The sequence below is a fragment of the Triticum aestivum genome, chromosome 3B (genome assembly GCF_018294505.1).
Source record: "Triticum aestivum cultivar Chinese Spring chromosome 3B, IWGSC CS RefSeq v2.1, whole genome shotgun sequence".
NCBI classification, from domain to species: domain Eukaryota; kingdom Viridiplantae; phylum Streptophyta; class Magnoliopsida; order Poales; family Poaceae; genus Triticum; species Triticum aestivum.
The window spans coordinates 707,038,100-707,056,119 of NC_057801.1; the positions used below are offsets into that span (position 1 = coordinate 707,038,100).

Here is an 18,020-nt window from a genome sequence, read left to right on the forward strand (position 1 = left end):
GTAAGCCACTCCTCAAGTGGATTGAAGTGGAATGGAGAGGATTTGGAGGAAATTTGAACTAGATGGGATTTAATCCTTGCCAATCCGTGTCAATCTCTCTCATTTTTTATGGAACCGAACAAGCCCTGAGGGAGCTGGAGATGTGTGTTCTGCTCCAAGTAGTAGGGCTCTCCATACTAGTACAGCAGTTGTTGATTCACCGTAGACAGCTGTGAATTAAGCTAATGGCACAATAGTTTATTTGGGATCATAACACTCCACCATTTTAGCCAACCGTCGTGAGATGACTGACACTAGTACAGTAGTACGAAAAAGTTTCGTAAAATACCTGTGAATAGCATTGCTCCAATTTATTTCCCGTGATCAACCCATCCATCTCCACGCTCCCTCTAATCGCCCGGTTGCCCTTCCCGAAATCCCTCCTCCTGAGCCGCGCCAGTTCTGCCGCTCCGCCGACGAGAAATGCCGCTCGCCGCCGCCCAGATCGACCACCTCCGCGCCCTCGTCGCCCGCCGCGCGCGGCACCTCGCCCGCGTCCGCACCTACCAGCTGACCTGCCTCCCTCCGCCTCGTTGTCCGGCTCCCCGACAGCGACGAGGACGACGATTACTATCCGGAGCTCCGCTGCTACGACGAGGAGCACCACTATGAGGACGGGCAGGAGGGGAGCGAGGAGGGTGTCGTGGCGTGGATCTGGAGCGCCGGATCTGCCTCCTCGACAACGAACGAGCTAGGGATGTAGGTCAATCGTCCCTGGAGGAAGAGAATGCTCCCACCTGTATGCAGATGAGGCATTATTGCTGGACTTGGCCGGGCAGGAAACAAGCGGATTTTGTGCTGACAAGGAGTTACATGAGGAGACTCTGAAAAAAATGCAGACGAGGCCTTGCTGGACTCGCCAAGGCTTTCTCCAAGGCCGTGTAGGTTAAGGTATGGTGATCTTTTGTGTCACTGAGTCGGCTGTTACCTTAAGCAATTGTTACTGAGTCGTCAATATTTTGCTTATTGTGATTTGCTTTAGTCTGATTCTGATAGGTTCAAGCATTAGAAAGTTTATGAAACAGAAGCATTGGTGGTTCGTTAAACTTTTAACATGGAGCATTTGTGCAGATTCGTTGATCTTGCAAGACCCAAATACAGAAAAACAATCTATCATATCTTGGATAGGTTTTGCCATAGAAGTTTGGTATGATTCTTGTTGAATGTTGCCACGGAATTTGTTTCTATTAATGCTCTGACCTAGCCTTGGTTGGAGCTGATTTTGGTGCATGCATGGAGATGAGTTATGGCACATTTTGCTACCGGTTTACTTAAAATAGCTAGGATTTCCATCGAACTGTAGGTGTGTAATGGATCTTTTCAACTTTGTTTGCTATTCAATCAGGTGCAGATTTTGTGAGATAATGTCGTCCTAACATGTCTCCGATTTTGATTTTGTTTTTTCCTATGTATTTCAGGAAAGGAGGGCAGGTTTGTAGGGGGTTAACAAGCAAGGTGATGCTATTGTGTCTATTATGTGTAGTTTATTTCAGAGAAGTCGTACTGATTTCTCTCGATATTTGTCTATTTGCAGAGAAGTTAGTCAAAGTCAGGCTTCAGTTAAGACTGATCTAGAACCGGTTGAACAATGCCAACAGTGCATAGTTGTATGTCATCTAGGGCTGTCTCAATTTCATATCACCCGGAGTTGTCTAATGTCTCTGAATATGCTGATCTCCGGAGGTAATAAATTTTACAGTACTTAGCATACTTAGATGAAAAGTTAAATCATGCATGTGTTCGGAAACTAAGTTCAAAATCATGATGTGTTGTCGGTTTCTTTAATTTCTAAGTTGTGAGCTCTTTTTTGGGAAATATTTGGGTTTGCTTGATTTTCGTCTTCCTTGCGCCTTTGGTCACCACAGTAATATATATTTTGTCTCAATTCATGGGCATTCACCTATGATATCAAATAATTCTTCACTTATTGGTAGATGCAATTGTTAAATTGTGTTGACTCATTTTGCTCGTAGAAATGCACAAGCATTGTCCTAGGGCGTGTTTGGTTGCCCGCATTAGGCCCAACCAGGCCCGCGTCGGAAGAAAATAGTCTGTTTGGTTACATGTGTTCACTGTTTGGCCTACATCGCATGATGTTTAAAGCACCTCCAGCCAGGCCCGCTAGGAACCTCAAAATTGGCAGTTTTTCTACAGCCAGGCCCGCGGGATGCACATGGTCGGGCGTGGGTGCACGCGAGGAGCCACGCTAGAGACTTCACGTTGTTTCCAGAACCGTCGACAATAATTACCCTTACCTTCCCTCACCGTTCTCTCTCCCCTCTCCATTATCCCACTGTCACACCGGGGGCGGCGTTCAGCGGATCGGAGAACAACAAGGCAACCATCGGCCTCCATCACCGGCATCAGAAACATCACCCATAGCACTTCGGCGATGATGGTAAGCCCTATTTTCACCTCCTCCCATACAAATTCGTATTCGATCCGCGTTCAGATTCAGTCTGCGCAATCCATCCGCGCTCAGATTCGGTCCGCTTAATCCATCCGTGTTCAGATTCGGTCAGTGTAATCCATCCGCGTTCAGGTTTGGTCTGCGTAATCCATCTGCGTTCTAGGGGAATGGGGAATCGCGGTAAATAGCCATAGGATTGTTCAAAACTTCTTCATGAGTACTAAGTAGCGATGGATTTTAGGGTTCTGGTCTGGATTGAGTACAAGGGGAACGGGATTCGGGGTTAATCTTACACCAGTAGCTTTAAATCCTAGCCGCGGTGACCCTGGAGGCGCTTGGAGCGGTGGTGCCCCTCGGTCCTGTAGTTGTCCTCCAGCTCGACTGTAGCATGCACTGTCTCGTCATCCTCACCGTCGTCCAGATCTATTGGCATAGTACGATGGGCTGGCTCCGGCGCCTTGACCACCATCGCCACTTGCTTCTTCCTCCTCCGGCTCCAAAGCGACGACCTTCGGCGCCACCGTCCTATTCCAGAACGCTGTGGCACGCTGGTCTTGAGGAGCTCTGTACTCCCTGTATTTGGCGCATCTTGCCCTCTGTGCAGCATCGCAGGCATCGGCCTGATTCATGGCCCAACGCAGGATGTCGATTGACATAGCGCCCTTCACTAGGTCAGTAATCAGCGTCTTCAACTCCTCCGTCGTCGATGCTGGTGAAGTTCGAGCACACTTCCATGGTGTTCTCGAACTTGGTGCGGTCACTGAGCGAGCACCCGAGGAAGAATGCCCTCCATCCAATGCCCCAGGGGAAGGGGTTGGAGTTCATGGCGATGGAGGTGGTAGAGGACGATAGGATTTAATGCCGAACAACCTTTGAACTTTGTGTTGTTCATAATGCAGATTGAGGCGAAGAACAAGGGCAAGGAGGCGGTGTCGGCAATGGAGAAGGGCAAGGAGGTGGTGCCACTCACAGACGAGGACGTGGTGGTGGAGGAGCCCCGCAGCGGCAAGTGCTGGAACTACGGGCACTACCATGAGGGTGGGCCAACTCAATTCTGCAAAGTGCATGCCTATGCCCCTAGACTTCACGAAGCACTTCCCCGTCGTGCGGACGGAGTTAAGCTGAAGACAAACACCGGCTCCCAATGGAGGGTCATTGTCCAGCTGATGAACGGCCGAGTCAACCTTGATCGGGGTTGGGCCCTCTTTGCCGTCGTCCACCAGATCAAGATCCGGTACTTGGTGACCTTCAAGTTGCTGACTCACGACACCTTGAAGGTGACCGTCTTCAACGACGACGGCATTGAAGTGGTGACCAAGTGTGGGAGGCACAACGACGCCTTCGCAGTGAACGTCTAGGAGAGCTCTCTGTTGCACGTGCTAGTTTGGTTAGGACTATGTCGTACTGGTTTGGTTAAAAACTGCTTTGTTTAAGTGTCGTACTATGTTGAGAACTGCTTGATTTAGTTTAAACCTATGTTTATATGATATCTATTTGTGTGTCTTTGGTTTGTTCTGCCTGCCTAGTGTGTTGCTAACCTTACTACCTCCATGAGGAGGTTACCCATGGGGCTTGTTTCGTTTAGTGATTAGTCCCACATCGCCTGGCTACGCAAAACGGGGTCGGGTGCTTGGCTATTTAATAGGACGTGGTGCCACGCATGGAAGGGCATCCAAATCCTTGGTGAGCCCAACGCAGGCTACCCTTTCGGTATAAACTGAAAACCGAATCGAAAAAGGAAATATAAAAACACCAAAATTTACTAACCGAAATTTGGTTTATACCAAATGCCCAGGCTGAGTCGCGGGAGGTGCCCAACAAGAACGCGCGTGACTGTCGAGTTGGAGCCATGAGGGAGGAGAAAGGGGATCGACTGTCCAAGCATTGCGGCTCACGCATGACCCCTGGTAAGCCCCAAGACCCACCCCTAGTTTTTTCTTACATATGTGTTTAATGTTGGACGGTGGGGAGGGTTCTGGTACGACTCGAGTGGCGGGGTGGCTAGAGAATTCACCGGCATGCTAGTAGTAGTGGATGTTAGGATAGATCTCACCATTGTTTTGAAGTCGTCCCTAAGGCATCACCTAGGGGACGCCTAGGCGTCGGCCTTGCCTTAGACACATGCCTAAAGCGGTTGCCTTAGGTCACAGGGCGTCCAAGTCGTCCGCCTAGGCAAATCTGGATGGCTCAGGCAGGGGCAAGGGCTTTAGGCGGGAAACAGAGTCTTGAGCGAGAACCAGAGGCTCTCGTGTGCCAACATTTACGAGCAGGGGAATCAGAGAGATCTAACTAGTTTTCCCCCACATGAACCTTTGGTGGCGGCTGGAGCTGCAAATCCAATCCGCCCCACCTCCTCTCCCACAGCTTCTCCTCCTCTCAGGCGGATCCCCCCTCTTCAGCGGATCCTCCTCCCCCTCCTCTCTTGCAGCTTCTCCCTTCCTCTTCGGCAGATCCTCCTCGGCTCCTTTCTAGGTCAGCATTGGTTTTACCCCCCCTACCAAATTCTACTCTATGCTGCTGGTTAGAACCCTCTAAGGCGTCGCTTGCCTTATGCCTTAGCACTTAGGCAGTGAGGCGCCCTCCCAGTGCCTTATCTCGCCTTACCGCCTTAAAACATTGGATTTCACGTGTTACGACGTGATCTTGTTAGATGATGCGATCTCGTGCGAGTGGAGGGCCTGGATCTTCGATGCCATGATGTTATTTTTTCCATTTTTGTTCGTTATTTCCATTTTTTCTTAACCAGTTTAGGAAAAAAATTATATTCGGCTCGAAATATGGGGAAAAACTAAGGACGCATCTACCAAGCAGTCCATGGCGCATGCCCAGAAAAGGAAACTTATCCCCCACACGGTCCCCATGAGATAAAAATGGAAATTTGCCACCAACCACACCACCTGCTCCCACACGTGTTAGCCCTGCCTAGCTCCCTACAGCAAAAGGTTTTTTTGTTGTGCCTATAATTCACATTGTTTCTGTCTTTGGAATCCTCTCCATGGGCTCTTTAAAACTAGGCCCCATTTGTATATATTTCGACCAACATTTCTCCAAACCAATTTTGAAACCAAATTTGGTGCTACGAGAGCCGACTCTATAGGTTGTAAGTTTAGTGCTGCATGAACCAACTTCCTGTGAGGTTGCAACTTAGCAACCATGGTGACCAGCTTCCTGTGATGTGGAACTGGGTATGCTGCCCTGACAACTGTCTAACAGCTGATGCACAATTTCCCCCCATACCCCTGGATGTGTAGTTTTCACTGCTCGCACCTAGCCCAAACTACCCCTACTAGTGAGAAGTGAGACTTCGTCCATTGTCCTTGGCCAACTGTGCATCACTCAATGTGCAACTTTTCCCTCTAGCCGTGGATGTGCAGTTTTCACCTGGCACTCTGGCTTAACTACCCTACCAGTGAGATGTACAACTTCGGCAGCTACCCCTGCCAACTGCTTAGCAGTCGATATGGAACTTCCCTCCTACTCGTGGTTGTACAGTTTTCACTGTTAGCACCCCTCCCCAGCTACCCTACCAGTGAGATGCCCAACTTCATCTGTTGCCTCGACCAAATTCCTAGCATTCGATGTTCAACTTCAACTACTGCCCCGGTCGACTAGCAGGCTAGGGAAGGAGATGGGTGCTGATTTGGGACTCGCCCCGAGAGTTGGGATAGGGATAAGATGTTGGATGGCCAGAAGGAGCAGATCAAGGCAAGTAACATGCATGCCTCCTTGTACTGGACGGGCTACTCGAGCATGTCCCCATCCATCAAGTCCTCGTCAAACCCTAGCTTCGTCAGCGTCAGTGGACCACAAGATCAAGCCGTCGTGGGCTGACATGAGCACCAATGTCCCATGGGACGCCTATCCCCAAATCAGTCGGCATCATTGTCGCAGCTGCTACCACGATCGTCTTCTCTGCATCGGGACACCACCACAACCATGTAGACATGGGACGCCATGGCCTTCAACCCACATCGGGATGCCGCTTTGCTCATGGATGGGTCACCGTGGTCGTGCCCTCCTCGTCAGCACACCCGCATTGTACTCCATGCCAGCGGCACAACTACCATCACTAGGGACGTGAAGAACAAGGAATCAAGGATATGGTGGCGAAACACAATAGTGGATAGGCAATAGAGACGTCGGGTGCTGGCCATGGAAGCAGAGGAGGTGGAGAAGGGGATCAAGTTGACAAGATGCATAAAATATTATTGAGAGAGAGCTTTGTTTTTAGCCTAATCGTCGTTAAGCAATTAGGAAAAATTAAGGGCATGGTGGTCTTGACACCGTTCTACCAAATTTTTTGGCAGATCAAATCCTATGTTATCGCCGCTATTGACCTGTGATTTTGCCTTGTTGGCAATTCCCTCCACCTGCTCAACCAGGCCTCCCTGGTCCTCCTCCCCAAGTGAGATGCGGCTATGGATTTGGGCGACTTTCAACTGATTAGCCTCGTTCATGCTTCCCAAGCTCCTCGCCAAAGTCTTGTCAAATCGGTTTGCACCTTGCTTGGCTGAGCTCATTTACGCCAATTAAATCGCCTTCATCAAAGGCAGGGTAATCCTAGATAATTTCTTCTTAGTTCAGCAATCTGTGAAGCTCCTCCACCTGAAGAAAATACCATTGAACTTGCTTAAGCTTGATAGTTCGAAAGCATTCGACTCGGTGGCTTGGCCTTTCGTCTTGGAGGTGCTTCGTCATAGGGTTTTTGGCTACAAGTGTATTTCCATAACCGCGACCCTTCTCCGCACCTCCTCCTCGCAGGTTCTGATCAATGGTAGCCCTTTCAGCCCTATTGTGCATGATCGCAGCCTGCGGCAAGGTGACCCCATATCTCCCCTATGCTTTTCGTTATTGTTATTGATGTGCTCGATGCTCTCCTCCGGAAGTTCGATCGGGAGGGGATCTTCCTACCCCTCTTCCATTTGGGCATTAAGCATTGTGCTTCTTATTCCCAAGACAATGTAGCACTCTTCGTACGCCTAATCTACGCATGATCTGGTCGGTGCCCGCTTCCTCCTTGAGATCTTCAAAAATGCTTTAGCTCTGAAGGTTAATCTTTCTAAGAGCGTGTTGGTTCCCATTTTCTGCCAAGGAATAGACATACAATGCCTCTCCGCGAAATTTCCTTGCCCAGTTTCCTCGTTCCAGATTAAGTATCTGGGCCTCTCGCTATCCCACTCATGGCTCCACAAGGCTGATCTCTTACCCCTTGTGGAATTATTTTCCAACAAGCTCCCGGCCTGGAAGACAGTCATGGTCCCCACTACCGGACGCATCTTGCTCATGAACTTGGATCTCAATGCGCTGGCAATTTACCACATGCTTGCTCTTGATGTTCCACCATGGGTCCTCAAGGCGGCGGACAAAATCCTTCATGGATTTTTATGGGCAAACTCGTATTGCACCAAGGGAGGGAAATGTTTGGTCCCTTGGAAGAACGTGTGCACCCCTTTGCACCTTGGGGGGCTAGGTATGCACGATCCGAAGGACATCAAAGGTGCGCTCCACACTAAGTGGCTTCGGACGGCAAAAACCTCTGATCACATCCCCTGGTCTGTTGTTTACCTCTCTGTCTCGGATGAAGCCACGACCACCTTTAGGGCCTCGTCTTCTCTTGTGGTTATGGATGGGGCCTATTCACTCTTTTTGCACGAAAATTGGATTGATGGATTGAGCATACCTATGTTGGCGTCGGACCTAGTGGTCATTCTCCGCCCCCATGCTCTTGCTTGCCACACGGTCAAGGATGGCATGGCAAACGCCTCTTGGGTAAGTGACCTCTGTGGCCAACTATCTGTGGCGACGATCGTACAATTCCTTGAATTATGGTTGAAGATCTTCGGTACAACCCCGTCTACCGGCCCAGACTTGTGGCAGCCTTCCTACATTGTGACGTTCGCTGGCCGCATTGAGTGTGGCTGTGGTGAGCTCATCTGGAAGCCTGGGTCTCATATGAAGTTCAAGTTCTTCGCGCGGCTGGCCCTTTGGGAACGGTGTTGGACCTCAGATCGCTTGGCAAGATGGAGCCTCTCTCCCATCAGGCATCCCCCCCCCCCCCTTGCGGGCAATAAGATGAGTCGATCGAGCACCTCCTCCTATGTTTTGTCTTTGCGCGGGAGACCGGTACGACGCTCTCCAGTTGATTGGCATTGCTCACCTCGCACCCACAACTGATGACTCAATCCTCGAGTGGTGGTCTTACTGCCAAACTGCCATTCCCCCAAAGATGAGCAAATGCGTCAATCCGGTGATCCTTTGCTCCCTAGGATGCATTTGGCCCGAGCACAACCGGTGAGTTTTCAAGAACCGTTCATTAGGCCCTATGGCTGCGATAGAGAAGATCCCTGAATATTTTCGCGATCGGCGGAAGGTGGGTAACGCTAGTCTAAAGCAAGTAGTCCCGTTGCGTGCCCACGCGGATGGCCTGAGCTGCCTCTTCCCCACACACCCCCTGTACGGTGGCACAAACTTGTAATCGTCACTGCTTTCCTATCATAATATGTAGGCACCCAGATCTCCTGCGTGTTCTGGAAAAAATGATGGGCAGTTGGAACCAAGCCAAGGCTAGCCATAGGCCTTCATTACATGTATCAAGTTTTGCGTCTAGCGGGGAGAAATAGTTGTAGAGCCAGCAGCAAGCCACCCTGCTCTCCTTCACGAAAGAGCTATCTATGTTGAGCTGCACCCATCCTGGTTGTGAGCCACACCACCTTGGCCTCTCAACACGAGTACAAGCAGGCTACCTATTTTAAGCTCAGTGACCCGCTTCCCTTTATTCAAGTCTGCATGTGGGTGTTCATTAATAAGCATGATGGACTCCGTGTCTCTACACAAAGAGGCGCAACCGCATGCAAAGGCATTGGCTTATTCTGTGTGATTTTCATTTCGCACAAACCGAAATTTCCGCAAGAGCATGAGCAACACCAAGGTGTTGTTCAATGCACAATGGCTGAAGAAGGTGCATAATCCATTCATGTCCATCAACACACATCAGTTCATCTTCTGGTAAGTCCCAGTACTAGCGCATCACGTGCCATAGTTCACACATATGCAGACACCGATATAGGGCATGCAGTGCGTCCTTTTCCTCCACACCACACACCGGTAGGTGCCATGATTCTCCAGATGCAACCGATATTTTTTGCTCTGTTGGGTGGCGAGTGCCTCGGTCGCCAGCTTCCAGGCGAAGAACTGCAATTTCGGAGGGAGCCAAACTGTGCCAAGTCATAGCCCAGTCTTGTAGGTGGTTGTCAGGCCTAGAGCTCGACACTCTACCTGCTGCTCATCCAGACGTGCAGCAAATCCTAGCCGATAGGCGCTTCGTACAGAGAATGTGCCACGTTTGTCAGCTTACCAGACAATGAAATCCTGCTCAGCCAGCTGGGAAGTTTTTGTCTGGAGGATCATATGTGCATCGGATGTGACAAAAATATGTGCATCAGAATAGACTAATAGGCAGAAGTTTTTCATCACCTCTTCTTGGTCAATCTTCAGAATGAGACTATAGACGTTATGTTAGCATTTGTAGGCATTATCCCAATGAGAAAAAATTCCTTCACCACTGCTATAAACACCGGTTTATCTTCCCCTGGAAGTGTAACAATATTTACAGCATCATGAATAACATTCTCCCTGCCAAGATATGTGTCCCAGAAGCTGCTGCTTGGGTAAAAACGCTTTTCCACAAAAGAAAAAAGGTTGGTCAGTACGGAAACAAACAGCGTGCAAACATTTATTTTCTTTCTATGTGTTCGAAATGTATTACAGAAACAAAATATATTGTAAGAACAGAATTTTTTCAATTAGCTAAAACAGGATGCAGAAGCAAACCTCAACCAGTGCTAAGGTCTCCAACATCTTCCACTCATTTGATTGCATGTACCCACGCTGTTTCATCTCGTCTGACAGTACCTTGCATAAGTTGTCTAAGGTCCGACTCTATGTCATCTCCTAGTCTTTCTAGTGTCGCTACAGCCAGTCCACTTTCACCCTGCAAACTTATGTGTTAGACCTCAGAAAATAACGGGGAGACACATTTTTAAGCTATGGGTACCTTCATTAACAGATCATAAACAATGGATCTTCCTATTTCATGAACTTCGGAGAAAACATCATCAAAATCATCACCAGAACATGATTCCCTCTGGCGCAACAGTTGCAGCTGAAGAACTGCCAACGGTAGTCGACCAGATTGTAGTGCTTCACCGACTATTGTTTTCAAGTCAAACTTATTCATTTCCCAACGGTTCATCATATCCTTGATATTTCCTTGAGTAACCAGTCTTCCAACTTGAGTGGTTCTTTGATCAGTGTCATTGTCATGAGAAGCAATAAGGGAGGATTCAACCGGCGTTAATGCTAACAGCCTGTTACTACCAGGAACAAACTCAAATGCAGTAGATGTTGATCCTTGTCTGTCAGGAGCATCTAAATCTCGCCAAGGTTGTGCTTAGGATTGGCATTAGCCCACGCGGACGAAATATTTTCAGGGAGGTCGCCTGCTCGCTCTGAGAAGACTTAGTACTGTTTGCGCCTGAGAAACTAAGTTCTGTCAATTTGCAGACATGCAACACATCCATGAAAGCTACCATCTGGTTCTCAGCTAGCTGTATAAGGGAAAAATGCTCGTACTGCCACAAAGTTTGTTAAAGTCGCCCACAAGCATCCAAGGCAGATTGGAAACCGCTTTTAAGGACTGAATGGTAGACCACATAAGATGTCTATTTTCCACTCTTAGTTCACCATAGACACATGCCAGGACGACTCCGAAGGCGAAGTAGTGCATTTGAATTTATGAAAATATGAACAAAATAGTTTTGAAATGCATGGATAGTATTACTGAAATTATGAAATAGGGATCTAACTTTTTTGTAAAATTTAGTTGATCTTTTGTGTAATATAATTTAGTTAGCAAATTCATCTGTAGTGCATTCGAAATTATGAACCTAGTGAAATGCATATGTAGTGTAGTTGATTTCTTTTGAAATGTATGTATATTGCATCTAAACTTATGAAAATAGGAAGAAAATAATTGTGAAATTCATGTGTAATGTATCCAAAAAATTAAAATAGAAATGAAATCTAGTATTAAAAAACTACATTCTAATTCCATTTTTCTTATTGAAATTGCTTCAGTTTTGTGCAAAAAATATGCTGTGACTTTTTAAATCATTGTGTATTAGAGTCTTCTGATTTTTTTTTCAAGAAAACTCAAAAGTCTTGCATCTCGATGCAAAGAAGAATTTATACAGCCCCTAAGAAGGGCAGCATCCAATATTACAACATGACACCTCTAATCGCTAGGCATCGCCCCTGCCAGTAGCAACATCGCTAGATCCCTCGTCCACAGGGTCGCCGCTGCCTGACTTCTGCCTTGATCGTGTCAAGGATGCGAGCTAAGATAATGTTGGGATGCTTCCAAATGCACCTTGACACCGTCAGGATGGCAAAGTACGTGCCCTTCTGAGTAGAATGAATGGACATGTTTTTTGCCACCAGAGTCCATGAAATCGCCCCTACAATGGGGGAAGGGGGTGTAGGGTCGTCAATTGGATCCAAGATAGCACTTCATCTCCCACCATATGGCCAATGGACTCAAGGACACACAATTTACTAACTGGTTGACGTGGGAGTGGGCGACATGGATTAGCATTTAGCGGTCTTTTGATTGTGCATCTTTTCTGAAATTGCATTAAAGCATGTGTGTAGACTTTAGCTGAATTTGAAATAGTGTCCAAAAACTCTATGAAATGGGTATGCAATACTTTGTGGAATGCATGGTTATGAAATTTACAGATTGTGAATTAATGCGTGAATCTTTTGTGGACTGCAGTGGCGGGGCGGGGTTCTTCTTTCCGGCCATTGTCGATGCAGAGCAATGGGAGAACGCCGCCACTGTTCTCCCCCAGGAGTGGCCGTGGGATGCCACCACCTGTTGTTTATTCCCGGAAACAGGGGGCTAGCGCCGATGGCGGGCCTTCTGCCGTACAGAGAGACGGCGGCGGCAACCACCTTCCCAGCGGCACTGACGTTGGCCATGGCCAACCAGTGAGCGAGAGGCCGCTTCAGATCGTTCCTGCTAACACCAGAGCTGGGAAGGGCAAGAACGTGCCACCGGCCGGTGGCAACGGCGGCACTGCCGTGCCTGTAAATGGCCGCGTACGGAAGACACGCGCGCCCAAGGGGAGCAGCACTCTAGCGGAATCCAGGAAGGTGCCCGGCAAGAAATCTGACGCTGGGGAACCGGCGAGCATGCACCATGGCGCCCAAGGCAACGACCAGCTGAAGACTGTCTCGGCTCCAAGCAACAGCAGGAAGAAGAAGAGCACGGCCTCTGCCTCGGTCGTGCCATCGAGCCGGAGGCCTAGCAGGAATAACAGTAGCACGTCCGGCACCGCGGCGGCCGGAGCCAAGAAGCACACCATCCTGACATGGCTGATCGACTCCGGTGTGCTCAGAGAGAACGAGAAGGTCTCGTACGTGGACAGCACCAGCTTCGCCGCGAAGGCCTCTGGCGCGGTGACTAGGGCCGGCATCCAGTGCACCTGCTGCAACACCGCGATGGCGCCCCCGACCTTCTCGTCCCACGCCGGCTCCGAGGACTCGGCACTGTGGGAGAGGCTCCTGCTAAAGTCCGGCAAGTCGTTGCTGGAGTGCGTGCGGGAGGCGTGGCAGGGGGAGGACCTGAGGACCTTACACGCCAAGCAGAAGGCACGGGCTGCGCTGGAGAAAGAACGGGAGAGGAGCACACAGGAGAAGAAGCATGCTCTGCTGCTCGCCAAGCAGAGCAGGAAGGAACGAGCCCTCCCCCTCGACGGGACCAACTATGGCGGGGACGACGACCGGAGCGACGACGCATGCGGTGTGTGCGCAGACGGCGGACAGCTGCTGTGCTGCGACAGCTGCCCATCCACCTTCCACCCGGAGTGCCTTGCCGTGCAGGTCCCTGAGGACTCCTGGGTCTGCCACTACTGCCGCTGCTTCCTGTGCTCCGCCGATGATGATGGCCATTGCGGCCTCTCCAAGTGCAACCAGTGCACCCGCAAGTGTAAGCAACTCTCTCTCGTGTCTCTGAAGAATAAGGATCTCCACTGATGAAAAGTACTTCACTGATGATGCCTCTGCATGCATGCAGATCACCACCACTGCCGCGCGTCCCTGTTGGACGGGCACGAGATCGCCCCCTACTGCAGCAAAGCCTGCAACAAGGTAAAAGCACCTGATGAAACATACATTTTTTGCTTTCAGGGACTTTATTTCTTTGAAGTTTAGTATAATCCGTTATTTTACCATAAAACCTGCTGACCATAGCACGGCCATGGTTACATTTTTTATTCAGATAGCAGTGAATCTGTCAAACATGGTGGGAGCCACGACCAGCATCGGCGAGGAAGGCCACTCATGGTCCCTGTTAAAGATCCAGCGGGGCTCCATGACGTCAGACTCCGCCGCCCTGCTGGAGTGCAATGCGAAGCTGGCAGTGGCGTTTGGCGTGCTGGATGAGTGCTTCAACCCTGTGAAGGACCGGCTGACCGGCATTGACATGATTCGCCAGGCCGTCTACAGCCTCGAGTAAGCATGCCGGGGCTCTCTCTCCCTCTCTCTCTCTCAGTGTGAGGCAGATCAAGGTTCTGAACAAGACTCGATTGACTGTGTTTTGGATGTTGTGGTGCAGATCGGACTTCAAGCGGCTGAGCTATGAAGGTTTCTACACCATAGTTCTGCAGAAGGACACGGAGATCATATCGGTAGCCTTGCTCAGGTATCTCTATATATGGGCGCATCCATCCCTTCGCCGCATTTTCTTTTTCTTTTGGGGGGTTCATATAAAGAAATCATATGGTCTTAGTTTCGTTTTTAATTTCAATTGTATATATACAGATGAACACGCTCAGATACATATGTGTCTTAATTTAATTTGCAGGTTCCATGGCGCCAAGCTGGCGGAGATGCCGTTCGCGTGCACACTGCCGCAGTACCATAGACAAGGGATGATGCGCCACCTCGTCAATGTCATCGACAAGGTTGCCACAACACACGTGAAACACTACTTGTTTCTATCTATTTTCGGCACATCATTTGTAAGTATTGCACTGATGCATGTGCATCTCTTGAGTCGTCAGGTGCTAGAATCGGTGCAGGTGGAGAATTTGGTGATCTCGGCGGTGGCCGAGGTAGAGGACACATGGAAGAAGCTTGGCTTCGTGACCGTAGAGCCGCAGCTGAGAGATGAGGCCAAGAGGCTCAGCATGGTCACCATTCCCGGCACCATCCTACTCCAGAAGCCCACCGCCAAGCAGGACGTGTTGCGGATAACCGAGGACGAGCAGGCGTTCCTGGAGATGAGCTGGCCGCGCTGCAGCTTCGTCGACCTCTTGACTGGGATCGCGTTCCCATGGCCGCCATATGCTGACCCTGTGGCCGCTGCGGTGAGGGGAGCGGGCGGCGGCGGTGGCGAGGCGTAACTACGCCGTGGCCTCATGCAGCACCTCGCCGTGAACAAATGATCATGACTCCATTTTTCTGAAGAATTTGTTGTGTTTCTTTATTTGACAATTGAAGTTAGTTTACATACCGTTTGTTTTAAAAAGTCAGAAGAATGGACCGATAACTTTGAAGTTTTAACATTTGGAGTTTATTTACATATCTTAGACATGGTTCGGGAATATTTGAGCTTATGTTTATGTTATCATGAGATCTATAAGTTTTTGGATGACAAGGAATCGTATATTTCTGTTGTTGATTGCTGCTTTTTTTTTTCTAGTGAGACTCTTGGGATGGCACGAACCTTGCATGTAGAGTACTTTTTAAACGGGATGGGCTCCTAGAAAATGAATGACCTCAGCATCCCTTATGTGCATGATTCTTGTGCTTCTGTTTTGGTCGATCTGTGATTTTCTGTTTTGGATCTAGTTCATCAAGAAAGAAATAGTCGTGTCTTTGTTCTATTGTGAGAGCCCAAGAGAAAATCACGGTACATACGGACTGGTTGAACGGAAGAATGATGCACACGGTTCTTTCTTAATGGCAAATTTATAGTACTAGTGAGGTCATTAGAATTTTGTTTTTGGTGAATGGAGAGTTTCATTGATCAAGTAGGTTCAGTTTGGTTTTCCACCTTCAGGCGTCAATTTGGTTTTCCAATTTTCCTGACCATGCACCTGGGAAGGATCTGAAGCTGGCGTTCACAAGTCCGGCCTCTACTCTGGACTGTTGTTGTTGGTCTCCATCCCGTGAGGCGACGCTGTCAAAGAAATCTTGAAGGTCTTGCTCCCATGTCTTTGGGTTGGAACTGCTTCTCCGTTAATCATTTTGCTTGCATGCGTGCAGCATCGTTTGGTGGAAAATAGTCTGGCAAAAGAGACTGGAAGCAGAGTAATACTACTAATCACGAGAAGCTTTATTCTGGTTCACGATTAGCGCTTATTTAAGCGCTGCACGGGCGCGCGATAGGGGCTGATGGCCGCCAAGCACGCACGCCTGCATACGCTATACGACTGTGCGCAACATCACACATACATATACTGCTGACATGCATACATATACACACATCGTAGTGTGCTCCGTTACGTGTAAGCTCAGTCATCGGCCCTGACGACGAAGTTCTCCTTGCGCTCGTGGAACTCCCCGGTGCGGGTGTTGAAGTCCTCCTCGAGCCTGCTCTCGCGCACCTCGAAGTGACCAGAGCCGCGGCCGTGGTGACCGTGGTGACCGTGGCGGCGGCCGGAGGTGTCGAACTCCTGCACGAACGTCTCCTTGACGATGTGCTCCTGCACGCCGCCGCCGCGGCGGGCCGGGTTGCCCACCGCCCTCACCTCCTCCGAGCAGTAGTCCACCTCCTGGAAGTGCGCCATGCCGATCGGTCGATGTTACTATGTGCTTGGTTGGGTTTGTGTGTGTTGGTGCGTTGTAGGACGAAGAATGTTGTGGGACGAAGTGCGCTTTTATAGTGTGGTTCCGTGCATGAGTGGGGCAGGGAATTTCCTCGCGAAAGACACATCTGCACACTGCTTTCTGCCTTCTTCCTTCACTTTTTTCTAGCATCCTCTAAGAATTTTTGGCCAGGAGGATCGATACCTTGGCGGCTTTGGTGCCCATTTTAGGTTTATGTTGAACATTTGGAAAAAGAACTAATTCTCCCGCAAAAAAAAGGAAAGAAGAACTAATTAACGGCTCACGCTGATCTGTTGTTTGCTCCCCCTTCTGACGAGGATACTGCGAAGAGAGCTATTTTAGCAGTAGCTTACCGTTACCTCTCTGATGTTGCTTCTGATCGATCAACGTACTAGTTTGCAGCGGCAAGCACCGGTCTATCATAATCAACTAAGACCATCTCCAACGGGCGCGCAACGCGCCGCGTGTTAAAATAACTTTTACAGCGTCGAAATAGCATCTTTTTGCGTGCAGTATGATGCTAGCTTCAGCGGCCGCTGTAAAATATAACGCGCGCAAGTAGCTTCAGCAGGCGCGGTAAATTTACAGCACTCATGCCCAGCACAAACAATATTTCACATTCAAAATAGAACCAAGAAGATCAAACACGTAAAAAAAATAAATCAACAATAAATAATTCAATTTATTACAACTCAAACAAATAGTTCAACAATACAACATCAAACATACAACATCACTAGTTTTGTCGGTCATTTCATGCCCACCACTCCTCGATTAGATCCTTTTGAAGATCATCATGCGTTTCGGCACGTCGAATGGCATTGATAAGAGGCAACAAATCGGGCCACCCTAGCAGCCCTCCGCCGTACTCGCACTGGACGTCCCAAGAGCTCATACTGAGAATAGTCTAAATCTTGCCCACGCTCATTCTCGTTGATCATGTTATGCATGATCACACAAGCTTTCATGATGTACCAAAGGATCTTTTGATCCTAAAATCTAGCCGGTCCTCTCACAATAGCATATAGGGTTTGCAAAATCCCAAAGCTTTCTCCACATTTTTTCTAGCCGCCGCCTGAGCATCGTGGAAATCAAGATTTTTCTTACTTTCCGATTTTTTTTCAACGGCTTCACAAATGTTTGCCACTTTGGATAGATGCCATCCGCAAGATAGTAGTCATAGTTGTATGTATGGCCATTTGCTACAAACTCCACCGGTGTAGTTTCACCATTTGCAATCTTATTCCTGAGTGGTGACCGGTTAAGAACGTCGATGTCATTCAAAGATCCCGGCATTGCAAAAAAAAAAACATGGCAAATCCAAGTCTCTTGATTGGCCACTACTTCAAGGATTATAGTGGAACCCTTTTTCTGGCCGAGGAATTGTTCATGCCATGTCTTAGGACAGTTCTTCCAACTTCAATGCATGCAATCTATTGAGCCAAGCATGCCTGGCAACCTGCGAGCTTTGTTCATCTCCAAAAGCCTTGCGGTGTCTTAAGCATTGGGAGCTCTCAAATACTCCGGACCAAACACTTGCACAATTCCGACCGCGAAGCGCTTGACATACATGATGGATTGACTCTCACCCATGACCAAGTGATCATCAACTAGATCAGACGGAATACCGTATGCCAACATACGCAAAGCGGCTGTCACCTTTTGAAAGGTGCTATGC

The 18,020-nt window shown here is 49.0% G+C and overlaps 2 protein-coding genes across 7 annotated transcripts; one reads left to right on the top strand and one right to left on the bottom strand.

Moving 5' to 3' along the window:
* The first annotated feature begins 344 nt into the window (after window positions 1–344).
* On the top strand, window positions 345–15,167 carry LOC123071899 (increased DNA methylation 1). Of its 6 annotated transcripts, XM_044495472.1 has the most exons (11): window positions 345–930; window positions 1,111–1,342; window positions 1,458–1,494; window positions 1,574–4,159; window positions 4,245–4,356; window positions 12,282–13,496; window positions 13,584–13,657; window positions 13,788–14,020; window positions 14,124–14,210; window positions 14,373–14,472; window positions 14,572–15,167. In XM_044495472.1, the coding sequence occupies exons 5-11, from the start codon at window positions 4,299–4,301 to the stop codon at window positions 14,911–14,913; spliced, it is 2,109 nt and encodes a 702-aa protein (XP_044351407.1). In that variant the 5' UTR covers window positions 345–930; window positions 1,111–1,342; window positions 1,458–1,494; window positions 1,574–4,159; window positions 4,245–4,298; the 3' UTR covers window positions 14,914–15,167. The 6 variants fall into 6 exon arrangements, with proteins under 6 accessions (XP_044351407.1, XP_044351410.1, XP_044351405.1 ...); XM_044495475.1 differs by lacking the exon at window positions 4,245–4,356 and having other exon boundaries at window positions 1,574–1,722; XM_044495470.1 differs by lacking the exon at window positions 1,111–1,342.
* A 660-nt stretch (window positions 15,168–15,827) lies between these two features.
* Window positions 15,828–16,369, bottom strand: LOC123071900 (uncharacterized). Its single transcript, XM_044495476.1, has one exon. The coding sequence runs from the start codon at window positions 16,300–16,302 to the stop codon at window positions 16,027–16,029; it is 276 nt and encodes a 91-aa protein (XP_044351411.1). The 5' UTR covers window positions 16,303–16,369; the 3' UTR covers window positions 15,828–16,026.
* Between the last annotated feature and the right edge of the window lie 1,651 nt (window positions 16,370–18,020).